The sequence below is a fragment of the Eriocheir sinensis genome, chromosome 59 (assembly GCF_024679095.1).
Source record: "Eriocheir sinensis breed Jianghai 21 chromosome 59, ASM2467909v1, whole genome shotgun sequence".
Taxonomy (NCBI): domain Eukaryota; kingdom Metazoa; phylum Arthropoda; class Malacostraca; order Decapoda; family Varunidae; genus Eriocheir; species Eriocheir sinensis.
The window spans coordinates 1,856,382-1,881,478 of record NC_066567.1 but is presented as its reverse complement, the minus strand read 5'-3'; the positions used below and the strand labels follow the sequence as shown (position 1 = coordinate 1,881,478).

Here is a 25,097-nt window from a genome sequence, read left to right as displayed (position 1 = left end):
GCAATCATCATTATTATTATCATTATTATCGAGATCTATAGAGGGACGAGGGCCATTTAGTGCCACATAATAGAATGAGACCACAAGCAGCTGTCCCCATCCATAAGTCCATCTATTTAACACTACTGTCCTTGTACCTGGTAACCACACACACAAGATCAAGTTCGAGGACTGCGTGAGACTGACTATTATTATTGTTATTATTATTATTATTATCAAGATCTAGAGAGGGACGAGGGATGATTAGTGCCGCATAACATAACGATACCACAAGCAGCTTTCCCCATCCATAAGTCCTTGTACCTGGTAACCACACACACAAGATGAAGTTCGAGGACTGCGTGAGACTTACTATTCTCTGTCGTTGCCAAGCTTGCAGGCGATGTCCTCATACTCCAGGCGGGTTGTGGCGACCAGCTCGGGCGTGCCAAGGCAGTGCAGCTGAGAGGCGGCCACGCGGGAGGCAAGTGTCTCCCCGGACAGTGTGATCATGGGGGTGCCGGCCCAGAGCACGTCCATACCTAGGGTGGAGAACCGGGATCAAACACTATGCCAGATGTTGTGCAAAAGTAACCTTCATGTAAACAATGATTGACGAGGATTTTTTTTTCCTTGTGTGTGTGTGTGTGTGTGTGTGTGTGTGTGTACCTGTGGTGTGGCCGTTGCAGAGGGGGGTGTCGAGGCATACGTCAGCCAGTTGGCCTCTTCGGACGTGCTCCTCCTTGGCGGCCACGTTGGAGAAGATAATGCGGCCCGGCCCGACGCCAAGCTGCTGAGCCTGAGCCAGGATGTTGGTCTCGCCGTGGGCAGGGAAGCGCAGGAGCCAGACCACTGACTTAGGGACGCGCTTCAGGATCTGGCGAGGGAATGGCGGGTCACTTATAATAACTTCAAAGGGAAAGGACAGTGATGAAAGACCATTTAAGTGAAAAGTTCCCACACTATTCTATCCCTTTCAAGAAACGCAGATCCAAAAATGAATGGAAAGATTGTATTTCAAAATTGGGGACACACGACACTGATTAACTCTTGCATTACAGAGTTCGACGTTGGAGAAACAATGGATATGAGAGAATAATAATAACTTAAGGTTGAAAATAGAATCCAGGTCCCCTCGACTTACATTGCACCACATCTGAAGGGTGGAGGGATCAATCTTGTACAGCTGGTTGAAGTTGCAGTAAATGACGGCATCCTCGGGGAGTCCGTACTGCTTCCTGGTGGTGATGAGGATGTTCTTGGGCGGCTCCTCCCCTGTGGCGGCCTTGTTGTTCATCTGTGTGGTGGCCAGGCCGTTCTGCACCACTAGGCCGTTCACCGTAGCCTGGGCCTGGCCGGTCTGAATCATGGACTGCCCAGAACAAACAGAAATACAATAGTTAGATGGTTTCCGCAGATTACAAAACAAAGAACACGCATAGGTAGTTAAATTAGCTTCTTGTTTGCAAATTAAAACATGAAGATCACACAAACACAAGGATGATTAGATGGTTTCCGCAGAATACAACACAGGGAACACACGCACACACACACACACATATACGGAGACGGGACCACATGAGCGTAAGCCCAGGCCCTGTAAAACTACAACTAGGTAAATACACACACACACACACACACACACACACAGATCTATACAGTAGTTAAAATGGTCTCAAGTCTGCAATATACAATTCAATGACAGGTTACATCCATGAATTTTACTAAAGTTGTCCATGAAAGTTACAACTATATATATACCAATGAGAAATCGTACGTCGTGGCTTATAATTATGATGTTTAATGACAAGTTACTTACGGGTCTTGCTTCTGTAGTCATTACCACGAGGAGGAGGAGGAGGAGAGGGAAGGAAAAGAGGAAGAGGAGGAGGAGGAATAAATAGAGAGGAAACAAATGTGTGGAGAGAAAGAGGGAAGGAAAAGAGGAAGAGGAGGAGGAGGAATAAATAAAGAGGAAACAAATGTGTGGAGAAAAAGAGGGAAGGGAAAGAGGAAGAGGAGGAGGGATAAACAGAGGGGAAACAAATGTGTGGAGAGAAAAAGGGAAGGGAAAGAGGAGGAGGAGGGATAAACAGAGAGGAAACAAAGGTGTGGAGAAGCAATCGGACAAGCGAGAGAGAAATCGTGGCCGGAAGGAGATAACAAAACACTTCAAACAATACAAGCTAATGAGGAATCTTATGTCTGGGCTTACTATTTTTACGTTCTCACCTCAATGGGGGCTGTCGAGGGTAGCTGGGCCACCGTCACAGCCACCTCAACCGAATCCTTGGTGGTGTTTGGCTTGATGACTTCCTTGACGGTGAGGACCTCGGCGCTCTCAATGACAGGGTTGAGGTCGGTGGTGTTGATGAGAGCCACGTTGTCCTTGAAGTTCTCATTGTTAAGCAGCTTGGGGTTGTCCTGAGGGGCGGAGAGAGAGGTGTGAGTCAGGCTTGAAGGAGGAAAGAGTTAGAGAAGGTGTGTGTGTGTGTGTGTGTGTGTGTGTGTGTGTATGGCTTGAAGGAGAAAAGACATGCTTACTATGGGCTATACAGTTCAAGAGGTGTCTGTGTGTGTGTATGGCTGAGAGATGTGCCTTTATAGCTTGATGACTTGCTTGCTATGTATGGGTGATCATGAGGGCCAAAGCACTACAGAAACCCAAGTGGACCAATGTTAAAGTTGATGGGTAGAGATTTCTGAAGGAGACCATTTCCCTGCCCTGACAAGCCCTTCCCAAGCACACGCCCAGGCAGGAGCACTCATCACAGACTCCAGCAGCGGGTACTGAACAAAGACACCGCAAAACATATATGGACCAATTTTAAAGTTGATGGGTAGAGATTTCTGAAGGAGACCATTTCCCTGCCCTGACAAGCCCTTCCCCAGCACACACCCAGCCCTGCTCTCACCACAGACTCCAGCAGCGGGTATTGAACAAAGACACCTCAAAACATATATGGACCAATCTTAAAGTTCATGGTGTAGAGATTTCTGAAGGAGACCATTTCCCTGCCCTGACAAGCCCTTCCCCAGCACACACCCAGCCCTGCACTCACCACAGACTCCAGCAGCACTCTCTCCTGCAAGTGGGGGAACATGTTTCTGTGGTCGCCCACGAAGAATGTGTCTGGCATGTAGGCAAGCTTCTCGCTATACTGGGAGGCCACACGCAGCGGGGACGTGACACGGTCGGTGATGAGGTAGTCCATGAAGGGAGCTCCGCTGGTGCCAGGGTAGCCCAACCACATCACCTGGGCACAGAGAGGGAGGCGTAAGCATCTTCAGTTCAAGTCAGGTTAAGTTAGGTTAGAAGGAGGATCAGTATCTTCAGGTTAGGTTAGGTTAGGTTAAGTTAGGAGGAGGCATAAGTATCTATAGGTCAGGTCAAGTCAGGTTAAGTTAGGTTAGAAGGAGGATAAGTATCTTCAGGTCAGGTTAGGTTAAGTTAAGTTAGGAGGAGGCATAAGTATCTATAGGTCGGGTCAAGTTAGGTTAGTTAGGTTAGAAGGAGGCATAAGTATCTTCAGGTCAGGTCAGGTCAGGTCAAGTTAGGTTAGAAGGAGGCTTAAGTATCTTCAGGTTAGGTTAAGTTAGGTGATAGTGAATGAACATAACTTTAAAATCCTTTCAAATCCCTTCTTACCCTTCCTCCCTTCCTTACCCTCCCTACACTTCCCTCCCTGACCTAACCCAATCACACTCCTCTGACACTCCTATGAAAGCTTTATCAAATGTGTACTTGGATGCTGAAATGTCTAAGACTATGGCCCCTGATGTCATGCTTCAAAGGTTCTGCTCCTCCTAAGTCTCACCTGGACGGGGGCAGGGCGGAGGGCGAATATCTCGTTGCGTGCGCCCTTGGTGTAGCCGTTCATGTTGACGAGGATGTGGATGCCGTCCTGGTTGATGCGGTCGGCGGCTTTACCGTTGCATGGAATCTGGGACAGGTCGATGAAGTGCTCGGCCTCTCGGCAAATCTTGCTCCTGAGAAAAATCAATAAAAATGTTCTTGAAGGTTACTTACTGGTTAAACCCTCGACAATGGATTCCCTACAAGAAGACATCACAAAGCTACAGGAATGGAACAAAAAGTGGCTGCTACAATTCAATGAAAAAAAATGTGAACTCAAGCACCTTGGGAGGGGAAATCCAGCATACCAATACCACATGGGAAACACTCCACTATCCACCACAGAAGCAGAGAAAGACATGGGAGTGTACAATACCAGGCTATGAGTGAAGGCCAAATCCGTGCCAACTGCAGCGGACAGGTTAAACTGGATACTGCACAACTAATCCTCTTATCCACGTGTCTTGATATGCTCCTCTTAAAAACACTTAAACCATAAAGAGGAAATACCCTTGCCAGTAAGAAGAGGAAGAGGGGGAGGAGGGAAGCATGGCACCAACCTGAAAGTCGTGCCATCGTCAGGACTGAGCGCGTAGCAGAAGATCTCCACGTTGGTCCTATCGTGCAGGCCCGGGATACTCTGCATGAGATGGGACGTGGGGTGGTTCCCGAAGTCCGAGGAGACGTACCCCACTCTGATGCGGTTGTCTGGGGTCAGCTCTGTCGGGTATTTGTATGGCTGCTTGTGGAGGACGTTGATCTGTGGAGGAGAAAAGGACGGAGGATTTTAACTCTAGTGGATGCGGAAACTGTGAAGGATATTGACCAGGGGAAATAGCGAATGAATGATTTCTTTCAACTATCAGGAAAACGGAAATTATCTCTACTTTTTTAAGCAAGAAAACACTAAAAATACCCCAAAATGTTGTGCCACAGAACAAGGACAAATTATTTTAACTCTATGGGAAATGGAAACTATCTATCTATGAGGCAAGAAAGTATTAGGGTATAAAGCAATGTTAGTAACCTTAGAAATGAGTACAAGATGAGTCAACTGAGGTATATAATGGAAACAGGCAAGAAAAGAACAGTTACAAGCATATAAAAGCAACAATCTATCTATTTATGAGGCAAGGAAGCACAAAGAAGTATATTGAAATTGGGAACCCAAGCAGCATATATTAGATGAATCAGTTCAGATCCATGAAGAACAGGACAAAAAAATACAATAAATAAAATAACAAAATAAATTAAGCTGCGATCCCCTTAACCCCCTCCCCCCATACGAAAACAGGTACCACTCACTCTCACCTTCTCCATACATAGGTTGGCGTGCCTGTTGGCGATGGCCCGGCGGTACTCGTGCGACAGCGGGTACAGCATGGAGTGGTGCGGGTGGACCGAGGGGAGGCGGTTGCGTTCCAGCTGTTCGCCCACGATGGACACCAGCTTCTTCATGCGGGCGTCATAGTCCGTCCAGTCGCACACGATTTGCAGGCAGTGTGCGAGGTTGCAGTAGGCGTCGGGGAAGTCCGGCTTGAGTTTGAGAGCTGTGCGGTACGACTGAGACGAGAAGGATGATTTATGAGCTTGATTAAATTTCTCCACAAGTACAGAGGGATGGAAAGTTAAATAAATAAAATGACTTGTTAAACTTCTCTACCTTGTCTAACTCAGCACCAATAGATACCAATACCTATACCAGGACACTATAGACAGCCAAGGCATTATATATAGTCTCAAATAGATGGCAGGCAGTCTACAGTTGCCCATTGTATATAGCCAAGACAGATTAGACAGGCAAGGTCATATATGCAGTTTCAAATTGGTGGTACACAGTTAACAGTTACTCATTATATACAGCCTCAAGATAACAGTCTCAAAATCATATATACAGTTTTGAATGGATGGTACACAGTTAACAGTTACCCATAATATATAGCCTCAAGATAACACAGTCTCAAGATCGCATATACAGTTCCAAATGGATGATACAGTTAACAGTTACCCATAATATATACAGTTTGAAATGGATGATACACAGTTAACAGTTACCAATAATATATAGCCTCAAGATAACATAGTCTCAAGATCACATATACAGTTTCAAATCAATGGTAAACGAATGCTCAGTCACAGGAAGGGCATAATCTTGAAATCTCACCTGGATGGCCTCGGGAATGTTGCCGGAGTCCTTGTGGATGGAGGCCAGGTTGGAGTGTGCGTCGGCAAAGGCTGGGTTGATCTGGATGGCACGCGTGTAGCACTGGAGGGCGCCCTGAATGTCCTGCATCTCCTTCAGGGTGTTGCCCATGTTACTGGGGAGAGGAGACAAGGGTCAGGCATGGGGAGGGAGGGGAAGGAAAGGTATGGACAGCTGGAAGGAGCAAGGCATCAGAGGGACAGGGATGGGGAGGCAATGACTGATGGCCAGGTAGAGCCTCTGATGACTTACTTGAAATATTAAAGAATTATGACGAAAGAGACTCATGTGGGGGTCAAACCTAAGACAATTTATATGCTTGAAATCCATATAAAGATCTGAATAAGGGAGATATTAATGTGGGAAGCACCTAAGATGACTAATTTGATGACTACTTGAAATATTAAAGAATTATGACGAAAGAGACTGAACCTAAGGCAATTTATATGCTTGAAATCCATATAAAGATCTGAATAAGGGATATATCAATATGGGAAGCACCTACGACTACTAATTTGACACCCTAAAGAACTGCATTACTCTGAGGTTTCCGTCCTTACCTGTAGGCATCGGCAAAGGTGGGCTGGATGCGAATGGCCTCCTTGTAGTGCATGAGAGCCTCGTTGAGCTTGCCCTGCTGCTGGAGGATGGAGGCGAGGTTGGAGTGTGCAGCAGCGAACTCCGGGAACACCTCCAGGGCCTTGAGGTACAGCCGTGTGGCATCCTCGGTGTAACCCTAGACGGAAGGAAACATTGGTATTACTAGGTTATAAGAGGCAGGTCAGTCAAGCTACGCAAGTCCTCGCTCCCTGTAAATGCGACCTCCTTTTGAAGCTTCCAACTGGACACAAGGAAACACTGACCTCAGAGTGCCATAATAGGTTAGTCAGTCACCCTACACATGCCCTCTCTATCCATAAATGTAGCCTCCTTTTGAAGCGTCCAACTGCGAAACACTGACCTAAGAGTGCTGTAATAGGTTAGTCAGTCACCCTACACATGCCCTCCCTATGAATAAATGTACCTCCTCTTAAAAATTCCATCTTAACTCGTCTAAATTTCAACTCCCCCTTTTTTTTCCCAGCAAGGGTAGGCTTTTTTCCCCCCTCATTTTATCTCATTTAGTACTGCCTTTCAACTCCTTCCTCTACCATAAAAAAATAAATGAATAAATAAAAAAATAAGAGGAGGGTAAGAACAGGAGTAGGAGGAATGAGTCTATCCCTTACCTGCTCTCTCTTGATGTTGGCCAAATTGTTGAGGGAGTCGGCGTGTGTGGGGCAGAGACGCAGGGCCGTGTTGTAGCACTCCTCGGCCTCATTGACCTGCCCCTTCTCCTTGAGGGCGTTGGCCAGGTTGCAGTAAGCGTCGGGGAAGTTCGGCTGAAGTTCGATGGCCCGCCGGTAAGTGTCGATGGCGAGGTCAATGAGCCTGAGGGGCAGAAAACACATAAGTATAGCGAATTTTAAGGGAAATATAAGAAAGACATAAATAGAGAGAGATAGAGATATAGACATTTTTTTAGCATATATGTCAAAGGTAAAGTTAATGAGCCTAAGGGATGGAAAACAAATGAATAAATATATCTAATTTTAAGGGGACATATTAGAAAGACATAAATAGAGAGAGAGAGAGATATAGAGATTTTTTTAGCATATATGTCAAAGGTAAAGTTAATGAGCCTAAGGGATGGAAAACAAATGAATAAATATATCTAATTTTAAGGGACCTTTTAGAAAGATATAAATAGAGAGATAGAGATAAAGAGGGACATATTTTTGCATATACGTCAAAGGTAAAGTTAAGGTAAAGTTAATGAGCCTAAGGGATGAAAAACAAATGAATAAATATATCTAATTTTAAGGGACCTTTTAGAAAGATATAAATAGAGAGATAGAGATAAAGAGGGACATATTTTTGCATATACATCAAAGGTAAAGTTAAGGTCAAGTTAATGAGCCTAAGGGATGAAAAACACATGAATTAATTAATAGAGTTTTGTAAGTGCTTCCGAGGCATTTTCTTATAATTTTTGGGGCATACTTTAGGATTCTGGATCATTGTATACCATTTCTTTTACACAGAACTAACAATTTGGACTTTGCTTTATATTTCTGAGGGTCATAAACGTTGAAAAGAAAAGGTATAACAAGGAAAACATCACATGCAGGTCCTACACTGGGCCTCCTATTAAGTCATGACAGGGTATCCTATAACTGGGTATCCTGCAATATCCTGAGCATCAACACCCTACAGGAGGACTCACCCTTGCTCATAGTAGACACAGGCCAGGTTGCCGTGGACGACTGCATGGTTGGGGGACAGGTTCAGGGCTCGGAGATATGCTGCGACTGCCCTGGAGAGGAGAGACAAGGGGGGGGCGTGAGTACCTTGGTAAACTCGACCTGTTGAGTATGACGACTCCTACAACATTGAAAAGAAGTAGAAGGATATGTAAACAGAGGGAAAAATTAACAAAGGCCAGATACATTTATGCTTTGTTAACTGCACTTGTAACAGGATTGAAATGACGTAATTAAAAGGAAAATCACAAAGAAATACATTACGATTTGTTGACAGGATTGAAAGAAACAATAACAAAAATCATTCACAAATACATTATAATTTGTTGACTAAGATTAAAAATAAGGAACAGAAAAGAAAAATCACAAACAAATACATTATAATTTCTCGACAAGATTAAAAATAAGAAACAAAAAAGAAAAATCACAAACAAATACATCATGATTTCTCGACAAGATTAAAAAAAAGAAAAAAAAAAGAAAAGAAAAATCATGAACGAAAACATTGATGACTGGATAAAATCACTTGTTAAATTATTATTATTACAACTATTATTAACCTAACCCTGGTATGCCTAACTAAACTTATATTCTCCTTTATCTGACCATTAACCAATACACTTATGCTTTGCTAACTGGATACAATCGCTTGACAAATTATTAAAAAGACTTATATTCTCAACAAAGGAAGCTTCACTAACATCCATATACCAAGCTTTTCCTCACCAAATGACGCTCTTCCTTACAACTTCAAACTATACGATGTCATTTCTTACAATCTCAAGGTAAATGATGCTCTTCCTTACAAACTCAAACTATACGATGTCATTTCTTACAATCTCAAGCTAAGCGACGTTTTTCCTTATGATCTCAAACTATATGGTCATTTCTTACAATCTCAAGCTAAGTGATGTTTTTCCTTATGATCTCAAACTATATGGTCATTTCTTACAATCTCAAGCTAAGTGACGTTTTTCCTTATGATCTCAAACTATATGGTCATTTCTTACAATCTCAAGCAAAGTGACGTTTTTCCTTATGATCTCAAACTATATGGTCATTTCTTACAATCTCAAGCAAAGTGACGTTTTTCCTTGTGATCTCAAACTATATGGTCATTTCTTACAGTCTCAAGCTAAGTGATGTTTTTCCTTATGATCTCAAACTATATGGTCATTTCTTACAATCTCAAGCTAAGTGACGTTTTTCCTTATGATCTCAAACTATATGGTCATTTCTTACAATCTCAAGCTAAGTGACGTTTTTCCTTATGATCTCAAACTATATGGTCATTTCTTACAATCTCAAGCAAAGTGACTTTTTTCATTATGATCTCAAACTATATGGTCATTTCTTACAGTCTCAAGCTAAGTGATGTTTTTCCTTATGATCTCAAACTATATGGTCATTTCTTACAATCTCAAGCAAAGTGACGTTTTTCATTATGATCTCAAACTATATGGTCATTTCTTACAGTCTCAAGCTAAGTGACGTTTTTCCTTGTGATCTCAAACTATATGGTCATTTCTTACAGTCTCAAGCTAAGTGACGCTCTTCCTTACAACCTCGAACTATACTATGTTATTTCTTACAATCTCTAAATGACGTTCTCTCTCACAAACACAAACACCGACAGCCGACTCAACACTTCAACACCCCCCCGAGCACTTGTGACGATACTCAGCTTTTTGACCAGGCCCGTAACACATCCCAGGCATCCATTTCTCTGCGATATGGTTTGTACATCTTCCTCCGGGGTGGCGATGCTTACGATAGTGTACACAACAACGCACTGATAGTCCATCGTACGCTCAGCCGGCTCGTCCTCGATGGCATGGCACTCACGTCAGCCGAGTCTTAGGTGGTGCAATGTCCTCGCCACGCAGGAGGCCATCACCGCAGGCACACCACACGTAGGGTCAGACTGCGGATTACTTTTTCAGCACTGGCGCAAACCATTTCTGTGCGATTCCGAGCTTTACGATTTGTTTTTTGAGTTCAAACTGACTGTCGTTTTGTGTGTGACCATTTTCGTTAACTGACCATCGAACACTGATTTTATGCTCGTAAGGGTCAAACTGTGTGTCGTTTTCCGTCTCGGGTCAATATCAATCATTTCTATCAGCTTAGCACGTGCCTCGTCACCCAAATATCAACGAAGGCCATTTTTATGAACTTCCGGACTGGCTGGTTATGGTCTGTAAGCTCGGACTGTTGACTCTCTTGCTAGTGTTGATGCGGAACACTGCCATCAACTTCCCAATGGGCTCTCAAGGCTCAGACATCCCATCGTTTCCAAGTGCCAAAAGGGATGATTTCCTCTCACTTCCGCCTTGGTTAGTAAATGCATAAGGTTCAGTCTTGCTTCACGTGTCAGAGCAAGCCATTTCAACTACATAGGACCTTCTTTCTTCAGTGTTCTGGGTCATGGGTTTCTTTTTCCTGTAATTTGCAAAGGTTCAGTGTCTTGCTTCATGTGTCAGAGCAAGCCATTTCAACTACATAGGACCTTCTTTCTTCAGTGCTCTGGGTCATGGGTTTCTTTTTCCTATAGTTTGCAAAGGTTCACAGTCTTGCTTCATGTATCAGAGCAAGCCATTTTAACTCAATATATGACCTTTCTTGAGTGTTCTAGGTCCAGGGTTTCTCTTTCCTATAATTTGCAAAGGTTCACAGTCTTGCTTCACGTGTCAGAGCAAGCCATTTTAACTCAATATATGACCTTTCTTGAGTGCTCTGGGTCATGGGTGTCTTTTCCTTTAATTTGCTTCGTCACGTAAAGTCACTCCTCACAGAAGCTTCCTCAGTGGAGAGCTATAGCCAGTCACTTTAAGTCCTTGCTAAGTGCCGTCTCGTTCCTTCTATAGCCTTGTAACACTCATCTGGAAATGGTAAAGGTATGCTCGACACTTTGCACCAACCACTGTTACCCGCATCAGGAAAAATGTCATCTCTTGACTGATAAGATAAATGAATGTACGAGACAATAGAGAGATAGATGAACGAGCTTTCGACTAACAACAAGGAGTTTTAACACCTCTATGGATTTTCCCGATACGAGTTTGGTTCGGAAAGGTGCGTTGGTAGTGTGGGAGTGACCAACACACCCCGACATAGCAAAGTGGATACAGATGAAATGATATAGACAAATCAACAAGCTTCTAACTAACAGTGACTAGTTTTAACACATGTCAGAGTAGTTGCATTTTTTCCTGATACGAGATTGTTTGAAATGTGTAGGAAGTTGCTGACACGCCCAAACAAATATATGAGTGAGCTTCTAAATAAAAATTACTAGTTTAAACACCTCTAGTAACATTTTCCTGATACGAGTTGGTTTTGGTAAAGTGCGTTGGTAGTTACGAACACACCCTTACAGATATATGAATGAGCTTTTAACAATTACTAACTACACCTCATTGAGTAGACATATTTTCCTGATACGAGTTGGTTTGGTAAAGTGCGTTGGTAGTTACGAACACACCCTTACAGATATATGAATGAGCTTTTAACAATTACAAGTTTTAACACCTCATAGAGTAGACATATTTTCCTGATACGAGTTGGTTTGGTAAAGTGCGTTGGTAGAGGCGAACGCACCCAACAGAGTAAGCTAAATACCATACGTCTATGCCTATACAGTGCCTTCCTTATGCTATGTCCACCCTTCACAGACCCTCCAGCACTCTTGTTTGCCCTGTACCATGCGTCTAAGGTACGCTGGTAGTTGCAAACATACCCCAACATGTGCCTGCCCTGTACACCGCCTTCCTTAATCTACGTGAGCCTTTACAGACCCTCACTTACTCCTGCCTTGCTTGTGGTGGCAGTGCAGGGCAACACACACACACACACAGACACGTAAACAGGAACCCGAGACTACAGGAACTTACCATCCAGATAGCAAAAATAAGTTTCCGTTTTACGCTGAACGAAAATAAATTCTGAAATCGCACGAAATGAAGAGAAAAATGCCCATTAAAAAGAGTTCCAAATATTCATTTTTTAGTGTTTGGTTAATTGATGCATGAGATAAAGTCAATTTAGGTCACAAAACTACCAAAGAAACTATTGATACCCCCCAAAATTCTGCATAAAAAAAAAATAAAAAAAGATAGCTCGTCTAACCCCATATGGACATAACATTACAGGACATCAAACAGAGGAAAAAAAAAAAAGGAAAAAAATAGATATGAGAAAACCCACTAGGCGGTAAATTCTGCGCATGGTGAGGAAAGACAGAACACACGAGAGTATATTTCAACAAGGCACAGAGGTCAGGTCAAGGTCACAGTATAGGCACAATCCCACACTGGCCCCTTGACCACAACATTACACTACAAGAAACTACCTTCAAAATACCTCACTGTAGATTCACTAGCAAAAACACACACTACATGGTCATTGAAAAATATACATGGTTGTTTTCTCTGCGGTAAGGAAGTCGGGGGTTGATGGTATATCGATAGTCTCTCGTCCACACACACATATGAAAATACTCATGTCAGACACAACGGGACTCCAGCGAATGTCTACTCTAGGGGCTTAGGAATTACGAGTTTTAAAAATGTTCTTCTACGAGTTTCAAGCGTAAAATTAAGAAAATATGTTGTACACTTCCATGAAACTACAAATATTAACTAGCTTTGTTGATTTCTAAGCAAATATGAGCATTGAAAAAATTCTTCTAGGAGTTTCAGGCGTAAAATAAAGAAAAATAATTGTACACTTCCGAGAAAATACAAATGTTAACTGTCTTTGTCAATCTCTAAGCAAATATGAGCATTGAAAAAATTCTTCTAGGAGTTTAAGGGAAAAAATATTGTACACTTCCGAGAAAATACAAATACTAACTGTCTTTGTCGATCTCTAAGCAAATATGAGCATTGAAAAAATTCTTCTAGGAGTTTAAGAGAAAAAATATTGTACAGTTCCAGGAAATTACAAATACTAACCTACTATTTCAGTTTCTAGGCATATACGAGCATTAATAATATTCTTCTATGCATTTCAGGGTAAGCTAAAGAAAACTAATTGTACACTTCCACAAAACTACAAATACTAACTTACTATTTCGTAGCTTTAAAAATATTCCGAGTCATGTCTAGAAACGGTTTTGGTGATGACTGGAATGCTGTAGCTAGCAGACACAACACCCTGTCTGTCTGTCTCGAACTTGAACTGGATGGTTAAGTGATTGCGAGATGAGAATGAGGGACAGCCCGTGATCCATGCAGACACAAAAGGCAGGACATACAGAGCGCACAGCAACCACCTCCGTCATGTAACACTGCTGGCACGACCCTTTGCTTCCATGGGTGTTTGGGCGTCCACACACAGGTACACATAACCCAGTAAATTTAAACATATCGACCCCTCGGTTTCCCTCCTTGAAAAGCCTCTCGTGGAAGTTGCAGGGACTTACATGGACTGTTTTGTGATACCAGTGATAGTTTTACACGACTTGAATGGGAAAAACACCCATGAAAACCCAGTTAATCCTCTCCGTGGCCGTGGATGGTAGTCGTAATGAGGGCTGTAGACATTTAGGGTCGTATTTTAAAACATTTCGCCTCTCAAGTTTGCATATTTAACAAGGCTTTCGTAGGAGTTGTGGGCATTTCCAGGAGTAGGTTTAAGACCCTGGTGGTAGTCTGACCCTTCTCCTGTACCGTGAACCTAAAGAAACACTCATTATAACACAATTGGTCCCATCTCTGGCCTTGAGAAATAGGTATTGTGGGAAGCGAAGGTGCCTTGAAATACCACCCTTGAAAATTTGGACCATGGACAGAGGTGGGGTGCAAGGTAAGCTTTGAGAATAGGTCTGCCTGTATGATAGTGTCTAAATACAAGGAGTCGCTAGGCTAACATTCTACTATGCTCAAGTTCAGGTTTAAACTCCGGTAAGCCTAAGAGATACTGCATTGCCTAAATGAGTAACTATTGCATACTTTACAATCCCAGAACATGCAATACTCAAGCCTTGTTATCAGGAAGTGTTGCCGAGGTTAAGTCTTTTTTGTGTTAGATGGGTCAACTTTTCCAAGCCCCGGGTGTGTTCATGTGCATTGTTCCGCTACGTACTCACACCCGAGGAACGAGGTGCTGCGGAGAAATGAGCAGAGCCGGGAAATATTACGTTTGGTTGAAATAACGAAGGATATTCATAATTTTGACTTGAATTTTGAGCCTTGACGCAACTTTCTGGAGTGGCGTTTTTCCTCATGTGAGTACAACAGTTCGTATGGTTGAAATAACAAAGGATATTCATGATTTTGACTTGAATTTTGAGCCTTGACGCAACTTTCTGGAGTGGCGTTTTTCCTCATGTGAGTACAACAGTTCGTATGGTTGAAATAACAAAGAATATTCATAATTTTGACTTGAATTTTGAGCCTTGACACAACTTTCTGGAGTGGCGTTTTTCCTCATGTGAGTACAACAGTTCTTATGGTTGAAATAACAAAGAATATTCATAATTTTGACTTGAATTTTGAGCCTTGACGCAACTTTCTGGAGTGGCGTTTTTCCTCATGTGAGTACAACAGTTCGTATGGTTGAAATAACAAAGAATATTCATAATTTTGACTTGAATTTTGAGCCTTGACGCAACTTTCTGGAGTGGCGTGTTTCCTCATGTGAGTACAACAGTTCGTATGGTTGAAATAACAAAGAATATTCATAATTTTGACTTGAATTTTGAGCCTTGACGCAGCTTTCTGGAGTGGCGTCTCTCCTCATGCGAGTACAACAGTTCGCTCCACTAGAATTCCTCGGCCAATTATTGTCATTATTATTATTTTTACAGCAAGGAAGGCAGGTCAAGCCGGGCAATATTACGTATGGTCGAAAAAACAAAGAATATTCATAATTTTGACTTGAATTTTGAGCCTTGACGCAACTTTCTGGAGTGGTCTTTCCTCATGCGAGTACAACAGTTTGTGCCACTAGAATTCCTCGGCCAATTATTGTCATTACTATTTTTACAGCAAGGAAGGCAGGTCAAGCCGGGAAATATTACGTATGGTTGAAAAAACAAAGAATATTCATGATTTTGAAGCAACTTTCTGGAGTGGTCTTTCCTCATGCGAATACAACAGTTTGCTCCACTAGAATTCCTCAGCCACATATTATAATTACTACAATTTTTACAGCAAGGAAGGAAGTTCAACACAAACAAAAAATGGCGACAAGAAAAAGTTAGGTCAATTTCCCCTCTCGAAAGTATCCCTCCACTCAATTCTCCGAGCTTCCGTTCCCCGATCTGTGAGTACCGGATGAAACAATGCAGAGGCTAGTGAACACCCGCTGGGCCATGGCTATGACCACCCGACACACTGCATACATGGTACAAGATTACAAGTGGTGGGACTCAGAAACCTCTCAGGGGAAGGAAGAAAGGAAGGAAGGGAGGAGATGATACACTGGGGTTTTGGAGGATAGTGTGTGGCTGCATGTGTGTATCAGTGTGAGTGATGTTTATAAGTGTCACAGAAGATGCAAAAAAAACAACAACAATGCAGATTTTATCCAAGAATGTTAATATCAATACCAAGTTCAAAGGAGTCAGAGAAAATATGCTTCTTCAATCCTACTTTTAAGGGGAAACAAACGTATTTAGCGACCAAGCAATAGAATAGTGGATATTAATCTTTAGAAATTCACTCAGGAACATTAATAGCAATACCAAATTCAAAGGAGTCAGAGAAAATAAGATCCTTTAATCCTATTTTTAAGGGGAAACAAACGTATTTAGTGATCAAGCAATAGAATAGTGGATATTAATCTTTAGAAATTCACTCAGGAACATTAATAGCAATACCAAATTCAAAGGAGTCAGAGAAAATGTGCTTCTTCAATCCTACTTTTAAGGGGAAACAAACGTATTTAGCAACCAAGCAAAAAGAGAATGGACATAAATCTTTAGAAATTCACTCAGGAACATTAATAGCAATACCAAGTTCAAAGGAGTCAGAGAAAATGTGCTTCTTCCATCCTACTTTTAAGGGGAAACAAATGTATTTAGTGGCCAAGCAAAAGGAAAATGGATATAAATCTTTAGAAATTCACCAAAGAACGCAGACACAGTACAAGTTTGAGGGCATTTGAAAAGGAAGCTTATTCAGTAATATTTCAACAGACAAAGGAATTTATAAGGAGTTTCCATGATGGGAAGGGAGTTGGAACACATGGTTACTCTTACTGACAGAGTGTAAGAACAGTTTGACAAAGCATTAGGAGGGGAGAGAATCTGATCAGTGCGGGTCAGTAGAAGGAGTTTGAATGCATATAAGTAAGGAATCTAATGAGTGTGGAACAGGGAAGGGAGTTTGAATACATATAAAACTCTCGAAGGCAGAATTTGAGACCATTTTGGTAAAGCATTAGGAAGGGAATTTAAACAGACTGGTCAGGGAAAGGGATTTGAATGTCAGGGAAGGGGATTTGAATATCAGGGAAGGGGATTTGAATACACATAACAGAACTTTTAGCGGCAGAGAAATTCCGAAAGACGATTTTGGCAAAGCATATAAAAAAGAGGCAGGGAATCTAATCAAAGTAGGTCAGGTCAGGTCAGGCTACAAAAGTGAGGAAGGAGGAGGAGGAGGAGGAGGAGATAAAATAAAGTATCATTGAGCCCAGCATTGAATTAAATAGTAGTAGTAGTAGTAGTAGAAGTAGTAGTAGTAGTAGTAACAACAGGCAGGAAATCTAATTAAAGTAAGGTCAGGTCAGGTTACAGTAGTGAGGAAGGAGGAGGAGGAGGATAAAATAGTGTCATTGAGCCCAGCACTGAATTAAGTAGTAGTAATAGTAGTAGTAGTAGTAACAGCAGCATCCATCACCACCACCACGCCACAAACACCTCCTCGGCACACGGACACAACAGGTTCCGGCATACATATTTTTCATGCCTTGGTCTTTCGGTGCTAATTTTACGTTTCTGAGTCTGGTGTCTGAGGTCTATGAGGTTTGACAATCTGAATATATCCTCTCTCTGTGTCTACAAGGGATCACTCTGTTATTTATCCTGCAAGGGCCATCTTATAAGCCTCCAATTGCCAGAGTCCAGGAATGAGTGGCCATGAACTCTTTCTTGCATTCCTCTATTATATCCTTTGTCAGACCTAGTGAGTGAGACAACAGAGGATGGTATTACTCCACCTTACACTCCCCAATGGCTGTGTGTGTGTGTGATGATAAATGCTCAACATATGTGTGTGAAGTTTGAACATACTTAAAGCATCTTATTCCTCATACTGATAATAGATCCATGCCTCATACAGTGGTTGGTTTGTTAGAGTAGTTATTAGAGTATTTCATTAGCACAGACAAGGATTTAATGTAGAGTTAGTGACTTCAAACAAACATGGCCGCCACAGACAAGCTACTGGCGGCCGCAGGACAAGACACGCTACTGACACGCACACACACACGGACATACACACACACGCACAGACAAATTACACAGCTTCCGCATTCCGTGACTGTTCATGACTGGCGATGGAGACTAATGGTAAGTGTCATTCCTCATTGCTAGAGTATATCTGTAAGTGCATGCCCAGTGCCCACACACACGCACACACACACACAAACATTTTTGATACTAGGATTTCAATGTAACTTTCAATGTGTGTGTGTATTTATCTAGTTGTAATTTTAGAGGGCCTGGGCTTTACGCTCATGTGGTCCTGTCTCTGTATCTACATTTATCCAACTTTTCCTTAAAGCTTTGCACACTCTTCGCCGATACTACATCCTCACTTAGTCCGTTCCATGTGTGTGTGTGTGTGTGTGTGTGTGTGTGTGTGTGTGTGTGTGTGTGTCAAGCTAACACCGTCCCTCCTCCATATCAATGTTTATCCAGTTTCTCTTTTAAACTTGTAAATCTTTCTCACTTAAACCACCTCAGGATTTAAACAGTCCCCCTTGTCAATAGTTTAGTGCGGGAAGTTCAATTTCTTTACATTTTTATTATTTTTAGACACTGTGTTTAATTAATAAGGGAAGGCAAGGTCACACAATAGCAAAAACTTAGTGCTTTATATTACGTCGACCTTTGTTTTGCCCTTGACCTTTTTCCTTCACTGTGAAATAAAAGAAAAAAGAAAAAAGGGAGAGCATACTGTTTGGCATTGTTTGTACGTGTGTGATGCTGTTATGGGTTCGAGCGGCCTCACGGAACACCTTCACTCACAGGAGGAGACAGACAGACAGACAGAGACAGGCACACATCTAGGGAAGTAAGGAAACACAAACCGTCTACACAAACACTACTCGAATGCCTTGCTCAAAACTACTGTTGCCAACACACACTAGTCCACTTACCTTACTCATTTGACTATACAGGGGTGTGTGGTAGGGGTAGGGACACAGGGAGGGACGGGAGGGGGGGGGTCTACACATGCCCGATCAATTCACTGGGGTACTCACACTCACACACACAGACGCACTCACACATACAGGGAACACCGACACATGAACACAACACAACACAACATGAGCCAGTCCGAGAGCACAACGTTACCTGTCAAAAATCCGCGCCTCCTTCAGCACGTTGCCCAGGTTGATGTAGGCGTCCAGGAAGTTAGGGTCGAGGGCCACGGCCTTCTCGAAGTGGTGGATGGCCAGCCAGATCTCGCCCTGAGCGTTGAAGACACATCCCAGGTTGCTCCAGGCCACGGCAAAGTCCGGTCTGGTCTCGATGGCCTTGAGGTAGCACGCCTGCACAGTCGGGAGGAAGCGGGGAGGGGAGATCAGCAGCGGCTCGGGGCAGCGTGAGTGTCGCCCTAATCGCTCGCCTAGTGCGCCGCTGCCTGACGCTCGCCTGCGAACTGACCATCTTGCCGGGGCTGATGGGAGCGCGGACGCCGATCAGAGAAATTGCGTCTTGACATCTGCCGTCCCCCAAAGCAGGGTCGGTCTGGCAGTGCGATATTACCGTTCCGCGCGACCCATGAGCGGTGACAGAGAGAGGGTCCGCCCTAGTGCGTGCCCGCTTAGTGCCCTACGGCCCTGCGCAAGCGCTGCCCTGGAGTTCTGTATCATCTAGCATCATGAAATGTGTCAGCCTCCAACAGTTAGTTATGGCAACCCAAGGCTTTTTTCTCTCCCCATTACTCCCGTCAACCCAAGATTGCATGACAACCCATGAAAAGCTGTTTCGGAGGCTAACTGAGAAGGGCGCTAAGTCTAATAAGTCTGTTTGGCTGTCCATATAAAGATAACCATACCTGAACAGGCGCGTGACCCAACACAGAACTTTCCTCCAGCCTTCCCTCATAATACAAACCCATAAGAGGCGCTCTCCAGCTGGTCCACCTACATCTTAAGTGTCCACGAATAACGAAGGCTTCTTCAAGGCGACCTCTGCAGAGGAGTAGGGCTGTACAGCCTCAACATCTATTACGACCAAGGGAAGAAAAGTAAAAACAAACGTGATTAGTGTGTCTGGTAGTAAGAGCGCTCGTCACGGTTCTACACCAGGATGCTTGGGGTTTCGGGCGGGGAGGAGCGTCTGTTTGGTTGTCCTGCGTGGAAGGGACCATCAGTGCAGCCCGCACACACACAACATCCCCTCGGCCAACACTGCGGCTGCCTTATCTAGCGTCAGTGCATCACAACAGGGTAACTTTACGTCCAAGCCAATCAATATCTTGGTGCCGCTGACAAAGAACTTGAGGTACAGTAAGATTTTGAGGAAATCCCAAGCATCAAGGTAAATTTCTTCACAGTTCAGAAACAAGATACAAACTGCATCTCTATGTTCACGGTTAAGGGGACTATTGACAAGTCTGAGACGAAATGATATGGAATGGCGGGGAGCCTCGAGGAACCTCTGTGCACCACCGTGGCACAGCCTGATGACAACAACCAAAACAAAACTTGTCCTTTGGAACTGAGTAAGGTCGGAGCCAATCAGTGATATATATTAAAAAAACTGCTGCAATGCTAGAAAGCAAACATGTGTGACGCAACCGTCCAGCCCTCTGGGAGACAGCTTAGTACGTGGGTGTGAAGGCAAGGCTGTGGTGACGTGACGCCGGGACAACTGGTGCCGGCAAGCCCCCCATTAGGCCCCTGAACACAAGACTGCCACTAGACTCCCTGAGGACTGAATCTTCTGCCAGCGCTGCCGTGTGTTGAGCAAGACTTGGCGTCCAGGATGCACAAGCCTGGCTCAACCTGAGGGTGGAGTCACGAGGGTCTAGGGCGCAGACCCTCTTTCAACCTCCACTGAGTCTCAACGGGCCAGAAAACCCATCAACGCGATGTGGTCGGTACGCGAGCGCCGAGACGCGACATCCCTGGAGGACGAGAGTGACGGGGCGAACAGCGGCTGCCAAGGGGCGGCTCTGAGGAGTGACACAGGCGAGGGTGCAGGGCCGTTCCCTCCAAGGATGTCGGGTCCCTGTGTTACGCATCATCACTGAGTTGGCCAATACTCCCCACCTTGCCAGTTCCAAGGAAAGTTCTGAGCAGTCCAGTGAGTGAGGCGCCTGACTCCCAGTTCCTCAAGGCTTGTTTGTAGCTGAGAGTCTGAGGTGCTAACAATAACCCCATCCACAGGTGAAGACAAAGAGCAAGGAAGGTCTTCTAACAGGTACAGGAGACGTCTAATAAGTATACAATTGACAACAATTTACTTCATGTAACAGAGAGGCTGGATACCCATGCTTCCAAGAGACTGAGAGGATGACCTAGGGCTGCTCAACACTGCCCACACCACACACACTAGTCCATGCACCAGGGAAGAGTGACCACCTGGCTGACTTCAACCCAGGCACAGAAGTGAACCTCCGCCAAAACAAAGAACATTTACCGATCTTTGTTACGGCGGAAGATCACATTGACGCCTTGGTTCCGTTTTAAGCGAGTCTTTTCTTCCCCGATGCAAGGACTGGCCGGCGTGGGGAGCATAGAAGGGCGACCATCCCCACCAATGCTTTCGAAGAGCCCCCAAAACTTTACTGCTCAAGGACAGCGAGCCATGGAGAGGGTGCTGACAACTTTACGGAACTCCCATATCACCGCTATCTAGACTTTTCAAAGCTGGGCGTCTAGAGGACAGAAAAGACCAACTACTGGCTGGGAGGGAAGAGGAGGAGGAGGAGGAGGAGTGGACACCTGATTCTTCTTGCTATCAGGCAGAGGAGGAGGAGGAGAGAACCAGGAGGGAAGGAAAGGGCAGAAGGAAGGCTACATTTTCGAGAGGCCAGGTAGAGGTAGGTGGGTCAGGAAGCATAACACTACGGGAGAGGAGTAAAGACTGATGCTGCAGATGGCTGGCATGGTAGTCAGGAAAGGCATCAAACAGGCCTCCATGCTTGGCAACGCTACATACCTTCGCTTCATCCAATCTTCCAAGGGCTTTCAGGAGGTTGCCCAAGTCACTCCTCACACAGTACAGCTCCTGCAACAGAGACAAAGGAAAATCAACCCCTTGACTGTGGATATCCTTCAAGAAGGCCTCACCAAGCTACAGAAATTAAACAAAAAGTGGCTGCTACAATTCAATGAAGAAAAATGTAAAGTCCTGCAGCTTGGGAGGGGATATCCAGCTTACCAATACCACATGTGAAATACTCCACTATCCACCACAGAAGGCAGAGAAAGACCTAGGAGTGTATGTTACCAGGCTACCAGTGAAGGCAAAATAAGTCATAATATGTAATAACAGATAGAAACTTGAACATAAGGGCTTGCAACACTCACGGGATTGTATTGCAGGGCGGAGACATAGGCCTGGACCGCCTGCTCCATGTCATTAGCAGCCACCAGGGCCGCAGCGAGGTTGATGTAGCCGTCGATGAAATCCGGCTTGAGCCTCACAGCGTGCCGGTAGTTCTCCAAGGCCTCCTGTGTGGGGTGAGGGAGAACATGCATGTGACTGATGGCCATGTCATCAACAGGGCAAGGACCGATGATGACGACATCAAGAACCAGACCGCCAAGCTCACAGTCATCGGCAACACGCTGCTGCTGAGGAAATTCTCCTTCTGCAGCACGGAGGTGAAGTTGGAGTTACTCAGGAGCCACTGCTACTCTCTCTACTGCAACTCGCTGTGGTCGCGGTATAGGGCTGCCTCCATGAACCATCTGAGGGTCTGTTATAACAACATCCTCAAGCAGCTTCAGGGGCTTCCTAGATGGACTAGCTCATCCCTGGCCTTCACTGGGCACGGGATGAACTGTCTGGCTGTGCTGCGTCGCCACGCTGAGTACAGTATGAGGAGTAGAGTGGAACAATCTGGGAACTCCATCATCACCTCCATCAGACAGAGCTCGGCCTATGTATGTAGATTGTGCATAAGTGTGCCGTGCACACGCATATATAACTATAAGCTGTCAATTATTTATGCGTACATGTATCTCCGTTGGTCTTGTTCGATTTCTTGTCCTGTTTTTTTTAAATATGCCGCTGGGCGAAAATAAAATTATTATTTGTACAGCTGCTGGACAGGCAGACAGACAGAAAGACCAAACCAAACTGTACTATACTCCTACAACTGTTGCTGCTATTCTTTTAGCCTGTACCAGAGAAGGGTCAGGACACACAGGTAAGCATGACTGCTGTCCCCTTACCTGCAGCTGTCCACGCTCCTTGTACACATTGCCCAGGTTGCTGTACGCCTCGGCCAGCATGGGGTTCTGCTTTATGGCCAGCATGGAGAAGTGAGCAGACCTGTGGAGGAGACACACACACTTACCTCATGATCTGAAGAGGTCTATACAAATGTATGGATATAGGTATTGGCAGGCTATTTTATCTGTTATGTGTGTATAAACTTGACCTTTTGCTGTGTATTTGTATGAGTAATGGTTGGCAAGGATTACTGAGGCAGGTCATGGCAATAACTCCATATTCTGATCATATATTTCCTTTCCTTTCCTTTCCTTTCTTTAGTTAATACATATGTCGTAGGATGAAATGATACTAAGTCTTAATTTTGTACACTTAGTTGCTTATATTCCTAATTTGATATATGCCACTAAGCAAAATAAAACTATTGCTATTATTATTATTATCATTATTGTGACTCACTTGTCGAGGCGCCGGCACTGGAAGTGGATGGAGGAGAGCAGCAGCAGCACGGCGGTGTTTGACGGGTCCTGCCGCCACAGCTGCATGCAGTGCTTCTCGGCGTTCTCATAGTCACCGGTCTGGTACTCTCGGTGAGCCAGTTCAGCCAGCCCTGTACCACCACCAGGAGGAAGAACAAAGAGGTCACCGCTGGGATTCACAACCTGATAGACACATAACCACGCTCTTGTAACAAGTAAAAAAAAAAAATCTCGCAAGGAAAAAATCAAACACTCATGACTCTATTCCATTGGTCAGTTCACCCAGCCCTGTGCCACCACCAGGAGGAAGAACAGAGAGGTCACCGCTGGGATTCACAACCTGACAGACATATGACCAATCCCTCCTAACAATTATTCAACAAAATAACTCGTAACTAAAAAAATCTGACACTCGTAATGCCAGAAGGTTAAGTTAGGTATGGAATGTACACAGCATCACAAAAGTAGGCATAACTATTGTCATCGCTGGGATTCACAACCCAGCAGACGCATAGCCACGCACTCGTAACAAGTAAAAAAAAGAATTCGCAAGGAAAAAATCAAACACTCATGACTCGATTCCATTGGTCAGTTCACCCAGCCCTGTACCACCACCAGGAGGAAGAACAAACAGGTCACCGCTGGGATACATGACCTGACATTAACTCTAAAACTTCTTCCGAGTCATTAAAAACTACTACTTTTGACCTGTGACGCTTTGTATCGCTTAAGTCAAAAGTGGGTGAAAAAAACAATACCTGATAGAGGAAATTAATTGAAGTATACAAAGGAGGGAAGGACCAAGGAGAAAAGATTTTAGAAGCAATATATACAAGGTGTGAGAAGGTCTAAAGAGGAAGTAGTAGAAGTTTCAGGCCATAAGGTAGTGGGCTATCCTGCCAAACTGAAGTGGGTGTGATTCTGGAGATTTACCAACAAGCTCAGAATAATTTGGTAGCCACTGTTAGAGGCTTTTTGACCTTGGTTTGACCTCTTTTATATATAAGGAATGTAATAATAATAATAATAATAATAATAATAATAATAATAATAATAATAGTCACTCCCACCATGGCAGCATCACCACCACCATCACCACCTCAACCTCATCACCACCATCATCACCACCCCAACCTCATCACCACCATCATCACCACCCCAACCTCATCACCATCATCACCACCACCTCAACCTCATCACCATCACCATACGATACCAGCCTCATCACCATGCCAGAATCACCACCACACGAAACCAACCCAACCACCATTACCACCACCACCGTCATCACCATCACCACCATGTCAACTTCACCACCATCACCATGCCAGCCTCACCACCATCACCATGCCAGCCTCACCACATCATCACCACCACCATGCCTCCTCATCACCGCCATCCCCACTTTCTCACCCTGGTAACTGTACTGAACCGTCGCTTGGGGAGCTGCACTCATCTTCATCTGCCCTAAACAATCTTCATAACCCACGCGGGGCTAAAGATGGCGGAATAAAGGCAGTGGCGCGGAGATAGTGGTGAAAATAAGGCCGCCAACGAGGAAGTGGAGAGTGACCACCACGCGAAGGACGTCACAGGAGTCCAGCGTTGCCAAATTATCGTATTCTCTATCTGTTATCTATAGGAAAAACCACTATCCAGTACAAACAAACATCAATAGATAATAGTT

The 25,097-nt window shown here is 44.2% G+C and overlaps 1 protein-coding gene and 2 long non-coding RNA genes across 10 annotated transcripts in view; 2 read left to right on the top strand and 1 right to left on the bottom strand.

The window, feature by feature from the left end:
- LOC126985345 (uncharacterized) overlaps positions 1-25,097 on the top strand; it is a 74,618-nt gene that overhangs the window by 30,862 nt on the left and 18,659 nt on the right. The window lies entirely within an intron of this gene.
- Positions 1-25,097, bottom strand: part of LOC126985341 (UDP-N-acetylglucosamine--peptide N-acetylglucosaminyltransferase 110 kDa subunit-like) — a 29,148-nt gene that overhangs the window by 2,127 nt on the left and 1,924 nt on the right. The window contains exons 1-18 of one of the 6 annotated variants that reach the window (XM_050840098.1): positions 24,825-25,008; positions 23,391-23,554; positions 22,931-23,030; positions 22,061-22,204; positions 21,690-21,758; positions 18,873-19,069; positions 8,305-8,394; positions 7,268-7,469; positions 6,599-6,774; positions 6,000-6,153; positions 5,141-5,398; positions 4,396-4,595; positions 3,798-3,969; positions 3,042-3,236; positions 2,212-2,403; positions 1,124-1,351; positions 649-856; positions 353-521 (exon numbers count right to left, since the gene is read on the bottom strand). In XM_050840098.1, coding sequence (XP_050696055.1) covers positions 353-521; positions 649-856; positions 1,124-1,351; positions 2,212-2,403; positions 3,042-3,236; positions 3,798-3,969; positions 4,396-4,595; positions 5,141-5,398; positions 6,000-6,153; positions 6,599-6,774; positions 7,268-7,469; positions 8,305-8,394; positions 18,873-19,069; positions 21,690-21,758; positions 22,061-22,204; positions 22,931-23,030; positions 23,391-23,554; positions 24,825-24,872 — 2,966 coding nt within the window. In that variant the 5' untranslated portion in view covers positions 24,873-25,008. Of the gene's footprint in view, positions 1-352; positions 522-648; positions 857-1,123; positions 1,352-2,211; positions 2,404-3,041; positions 3,237-3,797; positions 3,970-4,395; positions 4,596-5,140; positions 5,399-5,999; positions 6,154-6,598; positions 6,775-7,267; positions 7,470-8,304; positions 8,395-18,872; positions 19,070-21,689; positions 21,759-22,060; positions 22,205-22,930; positions 23,031-23,390; positions 23,556-24,823; positions 25,009-25,097 lie in introns of those variants that run through there. The other 5 variants (XM_050840099.1, XM_050840094.1, XM_050840096.1 and 2 more) reach the window with 5 other exon arrangements.
- On the top strand, positions 10,147-18,189 carry LOC126985348 (uncharacterized). Its single transcript, XR_007738638.1, has 3 exons — positions 10,147-10,798; positions 10,905-15,164; positions 15,346-18,189. It is a non-coding gene; the product is annotated as an uncharacterized LOC126985348 (long non-coding RNA).